The 23,442-nt window shown below is 40.2% G+C and overlaps 1 protein-coding gene across 1 annotated transcript in view; it reads left to right on the forward strand.

The window, feature by feature from the left end:
- Positions 1–290: 290 nt before the first annotated feature.
- LOC136884116 (gamma-aminobutyric acid receptor subunit alpha-6) overlaps positions 291–23,442 on the forward strand; it is a 246,966-nt gene continuing 223,814 nt past the window's right edge. Inside the window, exon 1 of the mRNA XM_068229794.1 lies at positions 291–423. Coding sequence (XP_068085895.1) covers positions 291–423 — 133 coding nt within the window. The remainder of the gene's footprint in view (positions 424–23,442) is intronic.

Below are 23,442 nucleotides of genomic sequence, written 5' to 3' on the forward strand. Positions count from 1 at the left end.
AGTGAGCAGCACGTCACATTACTAACTCTTCTTGATCGTAGTACACGGTAGAGGTAGACATTAACAGGGGTACCACAAGGCTCTGTACTTGGACCATTGCTTTTTATTTTGTACATAAATGACATCATATGTCACAGAGCATTGTACTGCCAGCCCTTCTTGAAGAACTTCGCCGCAGCAGAGGTCGATGCCGCTGATGAACGTATCAAATAGTGCGATTACTTGTGGACCAGCTACTTGAAGTTCTATTAAATCAGCGTTTAATTATTGTACTTAACTTCTTAGCAGCAATGCGGTCGATGCTCTGTATGAGGCAGCGAAACGAGAACTTAAAATCGTGCGGCGAGGGAGTTGTAGGGGCTCTCGTCATGATCAATGAGAATGCAAGAAGCCTGCGGGATGCGAGGAATACCACGACCTCAGGTATGTATCTGACTTGCAATTACCAACAGAGTTAGAAGCTTTCGAAATGTTGCGGTAGGAAATTCAGCGTATCCAATCTCCGCTATAAACAGCGCCCACAGTATTTGAGAAATGTTCATCGCTGTGCAATGGGAGATTTTACAGTAGGGTCAGAGATAAGGAGTGCAATAATGAGGCGAGAACTACAAAAAATATGGAAGAAAGAAATGTATAAAACAAAATGAGAAAAGTAAGGGTAGGAACGCAAGGAAAGAATGAAGCAAGTAAAAATGAGGGAAGAAATTGGATACTTCGAACGGGTAATCAATCGGCAAGTGAGTATCTTAACTAATTTTCATTGTTTGACCGTTCACAATCAGACACCACAAAGGGACACAATACGGCCACTGACCTCTTGAAGGTTAGAGATGACATTACATACGCAATGAATGAACAGCACGTCACATTACTAGTCTTCTTGATCGTAGTACACGGTAAATATGGACAAAAACAGGAGTATCACAAGGATCTGTACTTGGATCATTGCTTTCTATTTTGTACATAAATGACATCATATGTCAATTGAAATATTGCATACTGCAGTTACTATTTATATGCTGCTGACCTTCAAATATACTATCATACAAAACTGGAGGATATTCGAATTGCAACTGGCAGAATGAAGGCGGGCTTTCAAAATATACAACCATATGCTGGTGAAAACTCTATAGTAATAAACTCCTCCAGGAATAAGGCCATTATAGTTGGACAATCCAAGTTAATAAACATGATAGAGACGTTATATATTCCTTTAATCACTCTATCCGGTACCAAAATTCCTTATGAAAGTTCGGAAATAATCCAGGTACCATTATAAATGAGAATCTAAATTGAAATGAACCTCTCTTATGTGTAACAGAATACATTACCTTTCTGGAATATCACCAAAACATATTACCATTAAATATGAAAGTCAGGCTTATAAACCATTAAATCTGACCATATTCTACTACTGTGATGCTGTATTATTAGTGCAACTAAATTTTGTTTTGCTTTACGTCGGACCGACGCAGATAGGTCTTACGGCGACGATGGGATAGGAAAGGGCTAGGAGTGGGAAGGAATTGGTCGTGGCCTTAATTAAGGTACAGCCCCAGCATTTACCTGATAGGAAGATGGGAGACCACGAAAAGCCATCTTCAGGGCTGCCAAGAGTAGGGTTCAAACCGACTATCCCCCGAATTCGAGATCACAGGAGCGCAACCCTAACCACACGGCCAACCTGATCAGTAATGAAATAATTAGAAAGGTATAAAAGACCATGAATTTCTGTTTCAGATTTATATTTTCCTTACGCTATGACTCACATGTCACGCCGTATTACAATCAACATTTCCTCCTGAAATATGAAGAACTCTGAAGTCTTCGTGTAGCCGTGTTGGTGTTCAGATTCCTGAGAGCATAATACACGCTCTGTTACTACCCTTGCCATTCCCCTTACAGGTCAGCTTCCTATAATCGCTCATTTATTGCGACGGGAACTAGATTATGTTCCAAATAACATTCGCAGCGTTAACTTTTCAGGGTCATTCTAGTCTTCATACAGAAAATACCTCATTGATGCAGAAACCAGCGGTGTGAATCGCGAGGAGTTAATGATAGTGCGTGTCTTTAAATTAGTTCAGTCCGCCTCCGTAGCATAACGGTTAGTGTTATTAGCTGTCGTCCTCGGAGGACCGGGTTCGATTCCCGGTACTGCCAGAAAAAAGCTGCACCACGTCAGGATGAAGACACGAGTTTACTGTGTCCGGCTCCATGGCTAAATGGTTTGTGACCGAGCTCGATAGCTGCAGTCGCTTAAGTGCGGCAAGTATCCAGTATTCGGGAGATAATGGGTTCGAACCCCACTGTCGGCAGCCCTGAAGATGGTTTTCCGTGGTTTCCCATTTCCACACCAGGCAAATGCTGGGGCTGTACCTTAATTAAGGCCACGGCCGCTCCCTTCCCAGTCCTAGCCCTTTCCTGTCCCATCGTCGCCGTAAGACCTATCTGTGTCGGTGCGACGTAAAACAAATAGCAAAAAAAAAGTGGTTTGTGCTGTCCCCAACATCCCTGCAACTCACACACCACACATAACACTATCCTCCACCACAATAACACGCAGTTACCTACACATGGCAGGTGCCACGCACCCACATCGGGCGGTCTGCCTTACAAAAGCTGCACTCGGCTAGAATTAGCAGCAGGAAATTAAAATAATAGTTGATTTTCATTTTCAATAGTTTTTCTTTTTACAATTGGCTTTACGTCGCACCGACACAGATAGGTCTTACGGCGACGATGGGATAGGAAAGGTCTAGGAGTGTTAAAAAAGCGAACGTGGCCTTAATTAAGATACAGCCCCAGCATTTGCCTGGTGTGAAAATAGGAAACCACGGGAAACCATCTTCGGAGCTGCTGACAGAGGGGTTCGAACCCACTATCTCCTGGATGAAAGCTCACAGCTGCGTGGCCCTGCGGGCCAACTCGCCCGGTAATTTCAATAGTTAACAGTTTGAGGATGAGCCTCCGTGGCTCAGGCAGCAGTGCGCCGGCCTCTCACCGCTGGATTCCGTGGTTCAAATCCCGGTCACCCCATGTGAGATTTTTGCTGGACAAAGCGGAGTTGGGATAGGTTTTTCTCCGGGTACTCCGGTTTTGTCTGTCATGTTTCATTCCAGCAATACTCTGCAATATAATTTCACTTCATCTATCAGTCATTAATCATTGCCCCAGAGGAGTGCGACAGGCTTTGGCAGCCGGCACAATTCGGATGACTGGAAACAGGCTCTGGATTTGCAATAGTTTGACTGATGACATGTACACCTTTTTTTTTACTAAATTGGTTCTTACGATGTATATATTTTTAATTTATATTGTAAACGAGTTTTTATACTGATGGGTTACTTCGAGCGCTCACTCAGTTCCTTGAAAGTTCGTTTTAGCCATTCCTTACCGGATAAATAATTGACTTCCCGTCTCCCTTCTTTCTTTTACACTAGCAGTAAAAATATTATGACGTCCACGCCACGATACATCAAACCGTCTTCATTTACGAGCATATATGACATTGTAAATGCCTCTGGTATAAATGATGTAATGCCTTACCTTCTTGTTGACCTGTACTTGTCTGTTTACCTTAGAGGCTAACTTCCAGCACACTAGACTAAAATTTATCATATATCAATCAATCAATCAATCAATCAATCAATCAATCAATCAATCAATCAATCAATCAATCAATCAATCAATCAATCAATCAATCAATTAATCACTGATGAGAGTTTAAGGCTGTCTGTGATGTGACAGATTTTTGTCAGTTGTTTTCTTAAATGATTTTAAAGAAGTTGGGATTTCTTCGCAAATCTCCCTTGATAAATTAGGCCCCAGAGGCTCTTAACGTGGGAGCGTGGGTTGGCGATCACGGGACCCTAAGCTGGGTCCTGGTATTGCTTCCACATACTTGTGTCAGACTCCTCACTTTCAACTATCCTGTCCGACCTCCCTTGGTCAACCCTTGTTCTTTACGACCCCGACAGTATTCGAGTACTCGAGGCTTAGGGAGTCTCATTTCCACGACCTTCGTGGCCCTTGCCTTCGTTTGGTCGATACCTTCATTTTCGGAAGTGTCGGACCCCTTCCATACTTTCTCTCTGTTTAGTGTTATATACAGCTATAAAAATAAGGTTTGGAAGAGAAAATCATTTTCTACCAGCCACTACAATTTTACTTTCCTATCATGCATAGTTCTTGAGATAAATGTACCTAAATGAGACAAATTTAACACTGTCAGCATACAAGGTACAATATCCAGTTAGTGATGATGTTTAGATGGTCTTTAATTTCAATAAGTTTTGGCTTAGGTTTCACCTGCTTCATTTTGGTCATATGTATTCATCCATTTCAGAGATTTCAGTAACTGCATTTGTGTATTATTTTTATTAAACGGCTGCCCGGTGTAAGCGAAGTCTGTACTAATGGGGTCTGCATTAATGATATTATACTATATTCTATTGGTTGATAACGCGCAAAAGCCTACCTTATAAGCACTTTGCCTTCTTCATCTAGCTGCAATGACGACCAAAAATGCGAATTCAGGGAGTTTAAATAACGCCAGCGATGACACAGGAAGTTATTCATCATAGAAACATGCAAAAAAGCTTCCTAGAATCGAACAAAAATATTTTAAAATCCAGTGTTATGAAAAGGGAATATGAGGAAGAAAAGACAAGTGCGCAGGTGTTACTGGCAAGTTGTACCGAACAAGGAACTTGGTAAATATTGCAAATGGAAGAGACACTGTTCGTCACTTTAGAAAACAAATCTGACAATTAATCTTTTGTAAAACAGCAAATGAAGAAATAATCTAGATAATATCACGACATTTTCAGATATTTAACGCTATTTTTCATGATTTGGCGCAAGAAAGTGGCAATTTCACTTTATGATTTTGTTGATCTTTAGCCGATCTCACAGCTTCTTTACATACATTCCAAGTTATCTTACCTGAAAATCTATTGTACAATCTTCCCACAACATCTGCTGCAGTTGCCCGACGACAAAGAGTACCTGAAAAAAAAAACCTACACAAAATAGTCTGTCATTACGTGAGAACAGGCGAAAGAGCAGATAACCATAGTAATGCACGTCAAACATTTATCTATCATTATCTTAAGAAATACTCAGTGAATCTGCCTGTTACTTTTCTTTTCGAAGCTGGGAGTTTATTTTACAAATTAACGATATCTTTGGACATTTTAAAAACAGGAAATCTTACTCTCTAAAAATACACAAATATGTCAAAATATGTAATTTATAAACTGTTCCATTCCATGACTTTAAAAACAACTCGTAGGTCAAATAAAGTTGCTGAAGCTAATTCATTTAATTTATTTATTTATTATGTATTTACTTGTTTTATTGTTTCACACATCTCGCATTGAGACAGTACATTAAAGAACTGGCACAGTCACAATATTAAAGACAAATTGAATTATTGAAAATACAGAGCTGATAATAATTTAAATCTTAAACACATTTATAATGGATGCAATTGTGTGTTTAAAAGTTTATATAAACACAAACATAAAGCTCGAAATGAAATCAGATAATTTCATCTAAACATAATAAGTCTAAGCGCATTATATTTTCTCCATAAAAGAATTTTAATATTTCTTTTGAATGTATTGACATTCTAACAAGCTTTTATCGGGTCTGGAATGGAATTGCATAACATTATAGCTTTATACAATACACCATTAGTTCCATACTGAACCCATAATTCTACGGTGAGAAAAATTTTATTTTTCACAAATATTTATTTGGTATTCAGAAACTACTGTATGTTTGAGGGCAGCCATTTTGCGCTCCCAAGAGCCCGATGTTGCGTGGGAAGGTTCCCGCAAGGCGAGCTCGGGGATTGCCGGGACACCTCGGTGGAACTCGAGTGCCCGACAATTTTCTAAATTAATGAATTCTGCATAACGAGGGATTTTGACAAGATAGTAAAGGAAGAAATAAATAAGCAAAATTATTCATACACCCTCTGTGAAGGTAGTGACACCAGGGACAATTTTAGATGCAGTTAAGCCTAAGTGTGTGTTAGCGTGAGAACAGCGAGCTAGTTACACGTGCCAAGGTCGTGGGCAGAAGAAAACGCGCGAAACGCACGGGCAGAAACAATTTATTTCTCGTGTTGTGAGTGTAGAAAAAAATAAAATTAACATCGAACATAAGTGCAAGTCTGTCCGGAGTTCTGGGACAAATCTTATCAAAATTGGTCTATTAGAAGCAAATTTGGCAGATTTCACAACCAAGCCTCATAGAGGGGATAGCGTCCTTCCGGAAATTATAAAAGAAACCCCCCACCGTAGATTTTGCAGTGTCGATCTGGAACTTGAAGCCGCGGGAGCTCGTGCCCGTCGTCATTAGAATTTCGCGCCAGATTGACCGACAATAATTCAATACATGTTCGTGGCTAAAGTCCATATATTAGTTAAGAAGAAAAGTGATTGGAGAAACTGTGAACGTTTGCAGACGAACTGGGAAGGTGTAGGCTGGTTGAAAATTACACAGCAGATTTTATTTTTATCATTTCCTGTACTCTTGTAAGTGAAGAAGGTCTGGGGGGAAGCGATTCAAAATAGTTCTACTCCCTTTATCGGCCGAACACCTGTTCTTATTGAAACAACGGGGAGAGAAACCACTCTGGGAAGCGCATCAGGCAGTTAGAGTCGACTGCAGAACGAGGGAAGTTCGTGGTGCAAGTTACAAAGAAAGGGCATTATTTATGGTAATTTTAATCTCGTGTGTGTGAATGGTAGTGTTTGGATGAGTGAAATTTTGAAAATGAAAATGTTATCTGTGAAAATGAGTGGCTAAGTGCGAGGTTGCTGGAGATGATGTAATCAGAATGCTGAGAATGTCACCAATGTGCAGGTCTGTCTATTTTATATTATGTAGTTAGTTAGTTAGTTCCTGTCTGTCCTAACAAAATTTCCAGATGATTGTCGGGTGATATGCGTAATTATCAGGCGAAAGGCGTTGTAAATTTTGGTCAGCGTGTGAAAATTTCAGTGTGTAAAGTTCATGTCAAGAACGGTAAAACGCGACGCTTAAAATTTGTGTTGAGATGAGATATCATTCAAAGTGCGGATTTGTGAACGTTATAAGTGTAAATTTGTCGTGGCGAATATTGTAATTTCAGGTGTCAGTTGCATTCAGAAATGCTGGTCGATAATAATAATAATAATAATAATAATAATAATAATAATAATAATAATAATAATAATAATGTTTGCCGCGGGATAAGGAAATTCTTCTCTGTTAAATTACATTTAACCAGTTATTTCTACAAGGATCGTAGGCATATTTAGATAATGTCAATAAAATTTATTAGAGTCACAGTCGCTAATGGGAAGGAAATTGTGAGACATCGTGTATACTTGAATTGCGAAAGGTCGAGGTGTGCTCTTGGATTCTTGAGGTCTGAAAGTCTTAATAATAGTAAGGTAAGAGATGTGTTTAATGATGGTTGTCGTTTTCACCAGGGGATCGAAGTATGAAAAAGGGTCGTGAAGGAAAGGGGATTGAGAGCGATGGATTGATATGTACGTGGAGATGAGAGAGAAGTAGTACCGCTGAAATAAAGCGAGGAGAAAGTGTGTTGAGACAAGTTGTATTTTTGTAGAGGAAGTATTTAGAAACAGGCTGTGTGAAACAGGCTGTATTGTTTTCCGCAATCAATCCGAATTTGAGATGACTATGAGGTGAAGCATTGTGAAATTTATAGAAAGATTCCAAGTGAAAACGACTCTTGTAAAATGTTACAGTCTGGGTAGTACACATCCAGTGATCTATGTTATGTAAATCCCGCATGGATGATAAGAGAACGAACGATCTTCAGGATCAGAGAGCACTTTGGACACACGGTTGGGTTATATTTAATTTGTTCATTGGAGAGGTCATGGATAAGATGGTTGGAGTTGATGATAGGCGATCTGAGAATTTCGAATGCGATGGTGATGATTATTATTTTGAAGGCGTCCACTAAAAGGGTACCCGTGTGTTGGGAATTTTCATTTGCTTCCCTAACACGTCAGTGCACAGGCTGAGATTGCGTTCGAGGGGGAGAACCGATCGTCACGTCTATTTATTTCTGAGTTCACATATTATAATGAGGTAGACACTTACTGTATTTTTCGAGAGGTAGACACTTGCTGTATTTCGACTTGCATTCATTTGATAATAGAGACGTGGGTTCCGTCGTGCGTATTTGTTTGACGAAATCTAGTGTTAAATATCAGAGTTGTTTGAGAATTGCATTTCGCCTGATATGTTAAGGGAGACGTAGTACGACCCACTTTGACGCCCGACGATAGATTTAGGACGTCACGTGTTTATTCTTGGAGTCATTGATGATGAGACGTCCTAGGTCACGCCCGACGATAGGACTTGGAAGGCATCATGTATATACTGATTAGGTTTAGGGTGTACAGATTTCAAGTGAGCCCGACGATAGGTCTGGGATGGTAGCTGTACACACTCAAGTCTCAGTTTAGATTTTTTTTCCTTTTGTTTCTTTTGTGAAGTGGCCTGGTTGAAGGTAGCCATTACAGTGCGATATGATTTTGTAGAGGGTCTATGCGAAGCTCTCATTGAGATAACGGGACTGCTGTTGACAAACGAGGGCTGTCCAAGTGTGGGACATCGACCCGATCTAGATTATATTTTTACTGTGTTTCTTCGTGCGTGTTAAGCTGTATGACTTCGAGATGTTAATTTATTTTTTTTACGGACTTTATTGTTTCCTCGTCTTGACGTCCGTTTTCATTGATAGTGTGCATTATTGACACTCAGTGTTTTAGAATGAGACTTGAGTTGCGAATGCGGTTTCGATTCGTCAGCCAATAATTTTATTTTATATTTTAATCTTGTCGTATTTTCATTCGTATTCATAGTTAGAATAAGTAAGTAATCACTTTACCAGTAGTGTGTTGGGACAGACAGTAAATAGAGAGATCTGTACTGGTAGCATTGTTGTCAAGGGAAAGAATTCCTTAAATTTGTAGTAAATTTTAGCGTGGACTGGTAAATTTATTAAGCATAATAAACCCATTTCTAACCTGAAAATCGGTTCAATAATAATATTTTCAAGTGACTTTTCACTTTTTGATTAACTTCAGTGTTTGGCATTTCTTCCAAATGCATGATTAGTAAGTGTTTCCTGCATTTCGCAATTTTGTTCCTTTAGAACGACTTAACGTAAGATCCTCCCGGATCATGTTGTTGTTGGTTCCTTCCGAACAGTTGTTTGGGGTGATGCACGTTTAGCATCGGGACTACCTTATCACTTAAGGGTGTCATGAATGACAAATACATGGTGGAATTTTATTTCAATTGTGAATGATGCCATTAACGTGTAGTGAACACCATGCTTTCCTATAATATTTCGCAACCTATCCAAAGCAACTGATAGTCAGTTTGGTTCGATTAAGGGTCCATTCGGCGGATGTTCCGTATCCGTGAAGGGTATTTGACTGGTGGATAACCTTAATTAAGAGAAAATCAGGCGTTCTACTTATTGAAAGTCAGATTTTCCACGGATCGTGTGGATTAACTCTCAGTTCTCGTTTGGAATGATAGGTGCCCGGTTTTCAGGTCTTCCCTTTTTCAGTTTTTCAGTTTCGCTGTCCACTAACATATTAGCTTCTCTGAAGCAACTCTTCGACATTGGAAGAAACGAAGTGACGTTATGTAATGTGACTGTGTTAGGAACTTTTCAAAAATCAATAATTAAATGTTTTTATGTTTTGTGGCAAGAATGCATATTAAATTAACGATATTATCGTGCTCTTTCAGTTTAAATAAAAGTTAGTAAGCACATTTTGCTCCTCATTTCAAGTAGTTAGGCTTTCTTCTGAACCCCATCGTTTGGTTAAGATCGTGACCGAATTTATTCCCGCAACGACCCAAGATTTAAGAGTTCTAAATTGTTCTACTATAGCAGCCGTGGCCGACCAACGATGGAATGGTAAGTTCAAGGGTTCAGTAGAAGTGGCGCCCAACGTGGGGCCTTAATGTCACGATAACGATGAGGAGCCCAAAGTCACGATAACGATACGATGCCACGATAACGATAATGAAATTATCCATTGAAAACAAATGTTAGAAAATATAAAATAATGTTGAGGCTTAAGCCACATTATAAACAATACAAGCGGGTGAAAATTATGGCTGAGCCACAGTTAAACGAATTATGCCCAATGAGAGTGCTAGATATTAACACGTTTAACGAGGAGCGTAACTACTTGGTAAGATAATAATAATAATAACAGTCACAATGCATTTTTAGGAAACCAGTACTTAAAGCTGTATTGAAGCTTATGTCATGTTGCCAATATAAATTTTGGAAGTGGTAATGCTGAATTACATTCAAAGTTTATGCGTTAACATGTTCTTTGTTTAATTAATTTACGGAAGCGAAACCATTTGGGATATTTATCCAGAGTAACTTATTAACTTTAGAATTTTCTTTTCATTAAACAATTTTGTGATACCAGCCATGTAAACAAAATTTTATGAGACAACTGTTGGAATGTTGTCAGTTTCGGTATTAAATTATAACAGCGTTTGTATGTGAAAACGCAGTAGATAGTGAATTCTTTCCCTAGTAGTTTGGAGTATTCTGGTTGCATCAACAGCCAGCGTACTCATTATTGTATTCTTGTGGTATTGTGAGATGGAAGGTCAGGTGACCGTGGATCTGCTAAAGCAGATGATGGAGGACATGAAAGTCCAGAATGAGAATTTGAGTAGTAAGATGGAGATGTTAAATAGTAGGACAAATGAGAACTTGAATAGTAAGATAGACAGTTTGGATAATAAGATGGAAGGTTTAAGGGAGGACACGAAAGCCCAGAGTGATAGTTTGGATAGTAAGATGGAGGACGCGAAAGTCCAGAGCGAGAATTTGAGAGAGGACATGAAGGCTCATAACGAAAGTTTGGATGGTAAGATTGAGGAGTTGCAGTCTAGTTTGAAAGACACTAGTGACGAGTTAAAGAGTAGTATTGAGGATACCCAGGCTAGGTGTAAAGAGTCTAGTGATGAGTTGAAGGCTGGATTGAAGAACGTAGTTCAGGAGACATACACTATGTGCACCGAACTTAAAGAGGAAGTCAGAGGCGAGATAGGTAAACTCAACCAGCGTTTTGATGATAGCCGAGTGGAAATTAGGGATGAAATTGACAAACAATTTGCGGAAGTGCAGGTCAATTTAAAGAACGATTTTGATAAACAATTTTCTAAAATCCATGACAGTTTAAAAACCGATATGGACAAGCGTTTTGACGAAAGCCACGACATGTACAGTAGGTTATGCGATAGTCAGGAGGAGATGAGGAAGGAACTTGACAAGCATTTACTGGAAAGCCAGGCCGCGCACAAACAGCTGATTGACAGTCAGGTTGAATTTAAGGACGACATTACACAACAGGTCGTAGAGATGCGGATCTCCAGTGATAAGGAAAAGGGGAAAACGCTAACCATAATAGAGGAACAACGTCAAATATTATCTGCGGACATTCAGTCACTGAACAACAAGGTAGATAAAATTAGTGTGGAATTGGAGAGTCAAGTATTGTCGAAAACCGAAACCATGGAGAAGAAACTGTTGCAAGTTAATGAGGAAGCAATTAGTAAACTCCAAGTGGCTAATGAGGACTCCGAAGTTTTAATTAAAGAAATTCAAGAGGAGTTAGTTGAAATGAAAAATGAACATACCCGGGAATTCAATGACAGGCAAATTAGTATAGAACAGGATTTAAGGGAAATCACGTCAGCCCAGGAAGAGACAGACAAGAAAGTTGGGTTCATTAAGAGCGAAGTGAGCAGTTGGATTAGCAGCGTGGTAGATATGCAGTCCAAGGTGGACAAAGTATTAAGTCAAACCTCGACAGCTGTTAACTCTGACCTCAGTGGTCAATTGCCAAATATCAGTCATGTGAATAGCAACAGTCAGAGCTCAAATGTAGATACCAGTCGATCTCAAAGCTCAGGGGTCACCAACGTTATTAACATGATCAAGTTACATGAGGACCAGCCTAAGAAATTTAATGGAGGTCCACATACTACGCCGAAGGGGTTTCTTAAGGATCTCAGGGAGTACATCCGGGACGCCAAGATTCCTGAGGAACGTCAGTTGAGGGTAGCTGAAAGATATTTAGAGGGGGCACCACTCTTATGGTTTAAAGGCTTCCGATACCACTTTGATACCTTTGATGAATTCCAGAGGGCGTTTCTCAATAAATTTTGGAGTACGGAAATTCAGCAGAGTCTTAGATTAGAGCTATACTCACGTCGGTATACTGCAATAGGCCCTACAAAGTTCAGTGAATACTTTATTGCACAAATGGTAAAGTTCAGAGAACTTGAGGCGCCGCCCTCGGAGCAAGAGTTGGTACAGGCCATCCAGAAGCAGTTACCTCCCGAAGTACAAAGGATGCTCATTGCATCAAAGGTAGAGACCCCTATGCAGGCAGAAATGATCCTTAGGCAATTGGATCATACCCATAATCAAATAGCACCCAGAGGGGGACGATCGCACGAGCAGCATGTAAACACTGTTAGCCAGGTTCCAGAGGGAAGTTCAGAGGCACCTGAGCAGGGGAAACCACAGTCGACTGAGCGGAGGCGTGAGTTTCGCAATAACTGGGAATCCTCGCATCCACGAAATGAGGATTGGAAAAGGCGTAGGGGTAATTGGAATTATCCACAAAGGAGGAACCCTTACTGGAGGCGATACGATGGGGACAGAGAAAACCAGAGGAATTTCAGGAATGGACTTAATAACCGCAGGGACTGGGGAAATAATCGAACCCAGAACTTCCGCCGTGATGAGGATGAACGGTACCGTGAACGTGTTCAGTACACCGACGGGTTAAGGAAGGACCACGAAAGGAAAAAATGGCAGGGGGCTATACAGCGCCAGGACGTCAACACCGACTGTTTCGGGGCTGAAAGTCTGGAATTCCAGAAGGCACATAGGCAAGACCAACGAAACTCCGGTCTGAACCCGTTTGCGCCGAATTTCGAGCAAGAGTCAATGTCGACTCTTGATAAAAAAAAAAAACTTCAAATTCCCAGTAGGAGATTTTTCAGAGTCTCTCATCCCAGATTCTGAAGAAGAGACGTCAGATGAGTGGGTGGTCGCACAGATAGATTCGTGGATCATTACCTCTGATGACTTGGTGGAAGACCACTTAAAACAGGAGAGCAATCAAGTAAAGAAACTGCCTTTAATAAATGTCCGCATCTGTAATTTTCATGTCAAAAGTTTGGTAGATACCGGGGCCAGTATCAGCATCATCTCCCAAGCTCCTTTCGACGATTTGAGACAACGAAATAAATTGCCAATTATTCCGGTGTCAAATGTAAAAATTCGAGGGGTCATTCCTGACAAAATTGCTGTTTGTAAGGTACAAACTTATTTGGACGTACAAATTGGAAATTCCACTTTCGCTCATGCATTCGTAGTCATGTCCAAAATGCACTACAATGTAATTTTAGGGGCTGATTTTATCCGTGAGACCAACGCAGTCATTGATTTGAGCAGGAACCAGATAAAGTTCAGGAAAGAAGAGGGAGCAGAAGTCATTACACTAAACGAGGAATTGGGAGAAGGTAGAACATTAGAATATGGCGAAGAGGAGGCCCAATGTGTAGACTTTGTAAATTCATTAGAGGGAGTCGCTGGTGAAATTGACAGTGTAGATGACGAAGGGATTCATCATGAAGAGTTACATGACGTCTTGGAAGCTGAGGTTGACACTGATTACGAGGCCTTAATTGGGTTAAAGGTCGCGGAATGCCCTGGTACTGTAGAAGAGAAGGAAAAACTTAGAGCTCTCTTAATGGAATATATATCTGTGTTCGATTCCAAACCGGGTCTAATCCCTAATTTCACATATGCACTAGCTGTTACGGATTGGACACCGTTTAAGAGGAGACCGTACCCTATACCGGACAAGTATTATGCTCAAGCTGCAAAAATTATTAAGGAAATGGAGGAGAACGGGCTAATTTCCAAGCAGCCCACTCCATATTTGAATCCGTTGGTCGGGGTTAAAAAACCGGACGGGTCTCTGCGCGTGTGTTTGGACGCTCGTGCCCTCAACGAACGCCTAGTCCCCGAGCATGATCATGCCCCTCCTATTAAAGAGGTTATTAAACGTTTTAGAGGAAAATCACGTTTTATTAGCGTTGATTTGACGTCCTCATATCATCATATCGGTTTGGAACTCAAGTCTAAATTGTTTACTGGCTTCCTTTTTGACCAACAGACGTATGTCTTCAATCGTCTCCCATTCGGGTTGAAAACCGCCGGTGCAGCTCTCATACGCGCCCTAGATCGATGTCTAACTGATGAAGTTAAAGCCGCTACAACTCGGTATGTCGATGACATCTTGCTAGCTTCATCCAGTTTTGAGGAAAATATCAGGGATTTGAGGAAACTCCTGGAGAATTTGAGGGCATCAGGTTTCAAAATCAACTTGAAGAAGTCACATTTTTGTCAAAAGGAAGTCCTATTTCTCGGCCATGTCATTGATGGTGAGGGAGTTCGCCCGAACCCGGTGAAGCTCCAAGCCATAGACAAGTTCCCAAGACCGCTCAAAATTAAGAATGTCAGGCAATTCCTTGGAATGTGCAATTTTTTTTCGGACCACTGCATGAATTACACGGAGGTTGTAGCCCCACTTCAGAGCTTGCTTCATAAGAATAACAGGTGGAAATGGAGTCCCGAGCACGAAGAGGCCTTCAGGAAGACCAAAGAGCTCTTGCTAAACAGCGTTAAGCTAGGGTATCCAGATTTTGAGAAACCCTTTATCGTACAGACTGATGCATCGACCGTAGGAATCGGGGCACTCCTATATCAGGAATGTTTGGACCAGCCTCATAATAGGAATTACTTATCCTTCTATAGCCGAAAGTTGAGATCACACGAAGTCAAATACAGTGTGACCGAATTGGAAATGTTGGCTATTGTTCAGGCATTGCAACATTGGAGGAAAATGATTTATGGTTTTCACATAATCATTAAAACCGACCACAAGGCGCTGACCTTTATAATGAAAACAGCTGTCGCTAGTGAACGAGTGGCTAGGTGGGCCCTGTTCATACAACAATTTGACTTCGAAATTGAGCACTGTTCCGGAAAATCAAACATCTTGGCAGACCTGTTAAGCAGAAATCCTAATGAGGAAGAACACGCCGTGAATCATTTGGACTTAGTTCAGGAAGACCACGATTTCCTATCAGAGTTGAGACAACTGGGAGACTTGCAATTGAGAGATCCTTTCTGCGGAAAAATGATTTCTTTCCTTCGAGGGACACTTCCGGCTGACGATCCACGGTACTTTGCCATCCAGAAATTGTCAAATAACTACTTGTACGTGAATAACATGTTGGTAAAATTCGTGGACAGCGATCACGTGAAATCCCGAATTTTGGTACCGCCGCAGCTGCGGAAGGGATTAATCTGGCACGTACACAGGGTTATTGGTCATGGAGGGATTGATAAGGTTGTGTCAACCATCCAAGAAACGTTCACCTGGGTAAATTTGAGGGAAAATGTCAGAGACATCATCATCACCTGCGATACATGCCAACGGGTCAAGGCAAACCCTTATCTGATCAGGCAGGCGCCTATTCCTCTCTTACCTTCACAACCTAAAGAGCTGTTCGCGATGGATATCTATGGGCCGCTCGTGAAAGGAAAGCGTGGGAACAAGTTCGTGCTGGTAACCATCGATGTTTTCTCCAAGTATACGACTCTGTTTCCCATGCAAAAAGCTAACACCAAGCTAGTTTTGAGGTGTATTTCCCGAAATATCATTCCGGAAATGGGCACACCGAAATTCCTTCTAACAGATCATGGTCCCCAGTTCACCTCTGCACAGTTCAAAACTGCCCTTCAGAATATGGAAATTCATCACATCCTGAGCAGCGTGAGACATCCTGAGGGAAATCCTAGCGAAAGGGTAATGCAAGTAATTGCAAAATTCTGTAGAATTTATTGCGCCCAAGAACATTTCAAGTGGGTTGATGTGTTACCCCTAATAGTAACTTGTGTAAACAACACCATACACGAATCTATTGGGAGGATTCCATCTATCGTGCACTTCAATAGGTATCCTGTGAGATCTTGGCATGGTGTCATCCAGTGTCCCATCGATCCCCGCCCGTCACAGGAATTATGCATTCAAAGTACGGCAGAACATCTACGTCGGCAGGCAGACCGCAGGTTGCGCAGGGTGAGGAACCGGAGATTCCACCGTCCCTTAGAGGAAGGCGAATTGGTGCTTGTTAGGAGACCCATGATGTCAAAACCGCAGGAAAACATCTATGCTAAATTTGCTCCCTTATATGTTGGGCCTTTCAAGGTGGTCAAAAGTTTCAGGAATAATTCCTACAAAATTCAGAGTCTGGATGGCAGCAGCGAGGCTATATTCAATGCCGCCAACTTAAAGGTTTATCATAGGGCCGAAGAAAGAATCCCATTACAGGATGACGCAGCCTTACCAGCTGGGGAAATGGTCACCGAAGAAGAAGAAGAAGAAGTACAACCCGTAAATATGATCGTCACGTCGAGAGAAAGACAGGTCGAGGCACCACTCCAAGGACAGGCAAGCAGTGGGAGTAAAGAAGAGGAAGACGCTGAATGTTTACAATGTTCATTCTTAAGAGAAGACTTTGTTGATGACATCTGTAACGCAATCCTATTGTTGGAAGAAGAAAACAGGGAAATACGTGAAAGTAACAGAGCCCTACGTCAAGAGTGAGATCGGCTGGGAAATTTTACGTAGAATCATGGTTCATTTGTATCAAAATTCCCATGTACAATTTAGAATTTTGAAGGAATATATCTGTTTAAATATTTCCCCTTTCTGGGTAAACATTTCGTGGTTGTAGGTGGATTATGAACCCATAATTCTACGGTGAGAAAAATTTTATTTTTCACAAATATTTATTTGGTATTCAGAAACTACTGTATGTTTGAGGGCAGCCATTTTGCGCTCCCAAGAGCCCGATGTTGCGTGGGAAGGTTCCCGCAAGGCGAGCTCGGGGATTGCCGGGACACCTCGGTGGAACTCGAGTGCCCGACAATTTTCTAAATTAATGAATTCTGCATAACGAGGGATTTTGACAAGATAGTAAAGGAAGAAATAAATAAGCAAAATTATTCATACACCCTCTGTGAAGGTAGTGACACCAGGGACAATTTTAGATGCAGTTAAGCCTAAGTGTGTGTTAGCGTGAGAACAGCGAGCTAGTTACACGTGCCAAGGTCGTGGGCAGAAGAAAACGCGCGAAACGCACGGGCAGAAACAATTTATTTCTCGTGTTGTGAGTGTAGAAAAAAAATAAAATTAACATCGAACATAAGTGCAAGTCTGTCCGGAGTTCTGGGACAAATCTTATCAAAATTGGTCTATTAGAAGCAAATTTGGCAGATTTCACAACCAAGCCTCATAGAGGGGATAGCGTCCTTCCGGAAATTATAAAAGAAACCCCCCACCGTAGATTTTGCAGTGTCGATCTGGAACTTGAAGCCGCGGGAACTCGTGCCCGTCGTCATTAGAATTTCGCGCCAGATTGACCGACAATAATTCAATACATGTTCGTGGCTAAAGTCCATATATTAGTTAAGAAGAAAAGTGATTGGAGAAACTGTGAACGTTTGCAGACGAACTGGGAAGGTGTAGGCTGGTTGAAAATTACACAGCAGATTTTATTTTTATCATTTCCTGTACTCTTGTAAGTGAAGAAGGTCTGGGGGGAAGCGATTCAAAATAGTTCTACTCCCTTTATCGGCCGAACACCTGTTCTTATTGAAACAACGGGGAGAGAAACCACTCTGGGAAGCGCATCAGGCAGTTAGAGTCGACTGCAGAACGAGGGAAGTTCGTGGTGCAAGTTACAAAGAAAGGGCATTATTTATGGTAATTTTAATCTCGTGTGTGTGAATGGTAGTGTTTGGATGAGTGAAATTTTGAAAATGAAAATGTTATCTGTGAAAATGAGTGGCTAAGTGCGAGGTTGCTGGAGATGATGTAATCAGAATGCTGAGAATGTCACCAATGTGCAGGTCTGTCTATTTTATATTATGTAGTTAGTTAGTTAGTTCCTGTCTGTCCTAACAAAATTTCCAGATGATTGTCGGGTGATATGCGTAATTATCAGGCGAAAGGCGTTGTAAATTTTGGTCAGCGTGTGAAAATTTCAGTGTGTAAAGTTCATGTCAAGAACGGTAAAACGCGACGCTTAAAATTTGTGTTGAGATGAGATATCATTCAAAGTGCGGATTTGTGAACGTTATAAGTGTAAATTTGTCGTGGCGAATATTGTAATTTCAGGTGTCAGTTGCATTCAGAAATGCTGGTCGATAATAATAATAATAATAATAATAATAATAATAATAATAATAATAATAATAATGTTTGCCGCGGGATAAGGAAATTCTTCTCTGTTAAATTACATTTAACCAGTTATTTCTACAAGGATCGTAGGCATATTTAGATAATGTCAATAAAATTTATTAGAGTCACAGTCGCTAATGGGAAGGAAATTGTGAGACATCGTGTATACTTGAATTGCGAAAGGTCGAGGTGTGCTCTTGGATTCTTGAGGTCTGAAAGTCTTAATAATAGTAAGGTAAGAGATGTGTTTAATGATGGTTGTCGTTTTCACCAGGGGATCGAAGTATGAAAAAGGGTCGTGAAGGAAAGGGGATTGAGAGCGATGGATTGATATGTACGTGGAGATGAGAGAGAAGTAGTACCGCTGAAATAAAGCGAGGAGAAAGTGTGTTGAGACAAGTTGTATTTTTGTAGAGGAAGTATTTAGAAACAGGCTGTGTGAAACAGGCTGTATTGTTTTCCGCAATCAATCCGAATTTGAGATGACTATGAGGTGAAGCATTGTGAAATTTATAGAAAGATTCCAAGTGAAAACGACTCTTGTAAAATGTTACAGTCTGGGTAGTACACATCCAGTGATCTATGTTATGTAAATCCCGCATGGATGATAAGAGAACGAACGATCTTCAGGATCAGAGAGCACTTTGGACACACGGTTGGGTTATATTTAATTTGTTCATTGGAGAGGTCATGGATAAGATGGTTGGAGTTGATGATAGGCGATCTGAGAATTTCGAATGTGATGGTGATGATTATTATTTTGAAGGCGTCCACTAAAAGGGTACCCGTGTGTTGGGAATTTTCATTTGCTTCCCTAACACGTCAGTGCACAGGCTGAGATTGCGTTCGAGGGGGAGAACCGATCGTCACGTCTATTTATTTCTGAGTTCACATATTATAATGAGGTAGACACTTACTGTATTTTTCGAGAGGTAGACACTTGCTGTATTTCGACTTGCATTCATTTGATAATAGAGACGTGGGTTCCGTCGTGCGTATTTGTTTGACGAAATCTAGTGTTAAATATCAGAGTTGTTTGAGAATTGCATTTCGCCTGATATGTTAAGGGAGACGTAGTACGACCCACTTTGACGCCCGACGATAGATTTAGGACGTCACGTGTTTATTCTTGGAGTCATTGATGATGAGACGTCCTAGGTCACGCCCGACGATAGGACTTGGAAGGCATCATGTATATACTGATTAGGTTTAGGGTGTACAGATTTCAAGTGAGCCCGACGATAGGTCTGGGATGGTAGCTGTACACACTCAAGTCTCAGTTTAGATTTTTTTTCCTTTTGTTTCTTTTGTGAAGTGGCCTGGTTGAAGGTAGCCATTACAGTGCGATATGATTTTGTAGAGGGTCTATGCGAAGCTCTCATTGAGATAACGGGACTGCTGTTGACAAACGAGGGCTGTCCAAGTGTGGGACATCGACCCGATCTAGATTATATTTTTACTGTGTTTCTTCGTGCGTGTTAAGCTGTATGACTTCGAGATGTTAATTTATTTTTTTTACGGACTTTATTGTTTCCTCGTCTTGACGTCCGTTTTCATTGATAGTGTGCATTATTGACACTCAGTGTTTTAGAATGAGACTTGAGTTGCGAATGCGGTTTCGATTCGTCAGCCAATAATTTTATTTTATATTTTAATCTTGTCGTATTTTCATTCGTATTCATAGTTAGAATAAGTAAGTAATCACTTTACCAGTAGTGTGTTGGGACAGACAGTAAATAGAGAGATCTGTACTGGTAGCATTGTTGTCAAGGGAAAGAATTCCTTAAATTTGTAGTAAATTTTAGCGTGGACTGGTAAATTTATTAAGCATAATAAACCCATTTCTAACCTGAAAATCGGTTCAATAATAATATTTTCAAGTGACTTTTCACTTTTTGATTAACTTCAGTGTTTGGCATTTCTTCCAAATGCGTGATTAGTAAGTGTTTCCTGCATTTCGCAATTTTGTTCCTTTAGAACGACTTAACGTAAGATCCTCCCGGATCATGTTGTTGTTGGTTCCTTCCGAACAGTTGTTTGGGGTGATGCACGTTTAGCATCGGGACTACCTTATCACTTAAGGGTGTCATGAATGACAAATACATGGTGGAATTTTATTTCAATTGTGAATGATGCCATTAACGTGTAGTGAACACCATGCTTTCCTATAATATTTCGCAACCTATCCAAAGCAACTGATAGTCAGTTTGGTTCGATTAAGGGTCCATTCGGCGGATGTTCCGTATCCGTGAAGGGTATTTGACTGGTGGATAACCTTAATTAAGAGAAAATCAGGCGTTCTACTTATTGAAAGTCAGATTTTCCACGGATCGTGTGGATTAACTCTCAGTTCTCGTTTGGAATGATAGGTGCCCGGTTTTCAGGTCTTCCCTTTTTCAGTTTTTCAGTTTCGCTGTCCACTAACATATTAGCTTCTCTGAAGCAACTCTTCGACATTGGAAGAAACGAAGTGACGTTATGTAATGTGACTGTGTTAGGAACTTTTCAAAAATCAATAATTAAATGTTTTTATGTTTTGTGGCAAGAATGCATATTAAATTAACGATATTATCGTGCTCTTTCAGTTTAAATAAAAGTTAGTAAGCACATTTTGCTCCTCATTTCAAGTAGTTAGGCTTTCTTCTGAACCCCATCGTTTGGTTAAGATCGTGACCGAATTTATTCCCGCAACGACCCAAGATTTAAGAGTTCTAAATTGTTCTACTATAGCAGCCGTGGCCGACCAACGATGGAATGGTAAGTTCAAGGGTTCAATACTTCACTACATTCATTCTAGGGACATGTGAGTTTGCAGATTGCCGTGTTACATGATCAGAAATAGATGAATTTGAGTTTTACTTTTCCCCGAGCCAAACTATGTTTAATTCTAAAGGCAAGGGTTACCAAACAGATACAACACCTTCTGACTTGTAACAACAGAGTAATTAATATCCATGTAATCAATGACACGATTAGATCATATTTGGCACAGTGTTAGAGATGAAATCACAAACAGAACGTAAAGACGACGAACTGAACGAGCAAGTGGCCGCGCTATTTGGGTCACGAAGTGAGTTCGAGCCCCACTGTCGGTAGCCCTGGATATGTGTTTCCTTGGATACCCACTTTCAAACCAGGCCCATTTTTTGGCTGTACCTTAATTATGGCCACGGTCTATTCCTTCCCACTCCTATCCCTTCTCGATCCTATCGTCCCTATAAGACCTACCTGTGGCGGCGCGACATAAACTAATTGTTTAAAAAACATTACCTAAAAATAAAGGAAATTTAAAAATTACATTTACAACCTCTCTTCGATTATTCAATTTTTATATTTTGTCTCCATTGAAATATCTGAAATTTTGCACAAAACCTTCAGTTATTCTGTGGAACAAATTTTATAAAAGTCCGTGTTCTTCATATTTATAACTTCAACTTCCGTTAGATATTCATTGGCCCCATATATCTGTCCTGTGTATTTCAATGGGAGATGAAGAAACTTTGGAACGTGTGTAAGTGACACGCTAGATGCTGCAGCTGACAAGTGAACACAGGAAACTAATTTCACAAGTTTAATATTGCTCGTGATTTTATGAGCGTGCAGTAGTTCTAAAAGCTACTTGTGTGTGCCCCATCTCGTCTTATAATCTGAATTGATGGTTAACTAAAGGGGTTACAGTTAACCAAGCGTTATATAAGATGTTAATGAACCAAGTTAGTCATATCCGAAATTCGTACGTATGAGACAGGCTAAAAGTTTTAATCTCAGTAGAACACTTGTCAGAACCTACTGTACGTTATTGGTCGTCAGAAATGTACCACACTTCTGGTGCCTCTTTGAGGGGGGAGACCTAACTCAACACGGGGAAAACAGGCCAATATTCATTCGATTGTTATATATGCTACAAACGTTGTTGACAAATGCTGCACATACCCCCAGGATTGGCATGATTAAGAGCAAGCAGGAGGAACTTCAATAATGTCAAAATTCTAATTATAATATTTTAAAATAAAATGTTCAAAATTTCCCGCCTTTTTAACAATATATCACGGTTTCCTTCATAACTCTCTTACTGATTCACGGATAATTATGATTTTTTCAGAGTTTCCTCCCATAATGTTGTACTACAATCTGTACCTCACTCATATCAATAGGATTTAAATTCGATTTTATGTAACATTTTTATTTTAAAAGCTATTAATATTCTCTGGTGCTCGGAATAAAAAATCGACAAAAATCCAAATCACAGTCTATGTTAATGATTGAGGTTCATTTTGTAGCTGGAGTTTTGATACACACAAATTCGATTTTATGTAACATTTTTATTTTAAAAGCTGTTAATATTCTCTGGTGCTCGGAATAAAAATCGACAAAAAATCCAAATCACAGTCTATGTTAATGATTGAGGTTCATTTTGTAGCTGGAGTTTTGATACACACTTTAAAAAAGGAAAAGTACGAAAATTCGTATAAACTTGGAATTTATAAGGGAAACCGTGATATACTGTTAAAAGGCGGGAAATTTTGAATATAAAATATTAAAATTATTAAAAATTTTGACATTATTGAAGTTGCTTCTGGTTGCCAGGAAGCATGCCAATACTGGGATATGTGCAGCAATTATCAACAACAATTGTAGCATATTTAACAATCGAATGAATATTAACCTATTATTTTCCTTTGTTAAGCTAGGTCTCCCCCCTTAACACATTGAGTGCCAGACGCGACACCCGGGATTCTCTTTGGATTTCCTGATAGGCCACGGCAGATAAGGATGTCCACTTGTATAGTCTAAAACTAAAATGTCGACCCAGAGAGCAAACAAAGAGAAAAAAAGTTTGGCGCCCAACGTGTTAAATGGCCAACATGGCACTATGTTGTTGATCTTATTCAATTAAGAAATGTACAGTGTAAAGGGATAGTTTTTTCGCATTAATTTTGTGCCATGAGTAAGGCCCCTCCGTGAAGTTAAAGTTGTGTCTTCTCCGGCTGTGCATCCATCTTTAGTAAAACTGGGAACATTG

Source organism: Anabrus simplex, chromosome 12, assembly GCF_040414725.1.
Source record: "Anabrus simplex isolate iqAnaSimp1 chromosome 12, ASM4041472v1, whole genome shotgun sequence".
Taxonomy (NCBI): domain Eukaryota; kingdom Metazoa; phylum Arthropoda; class Insecta; order Orthoptera; family Tettigoniidae; genus Anabrus; species Anabrus simplex.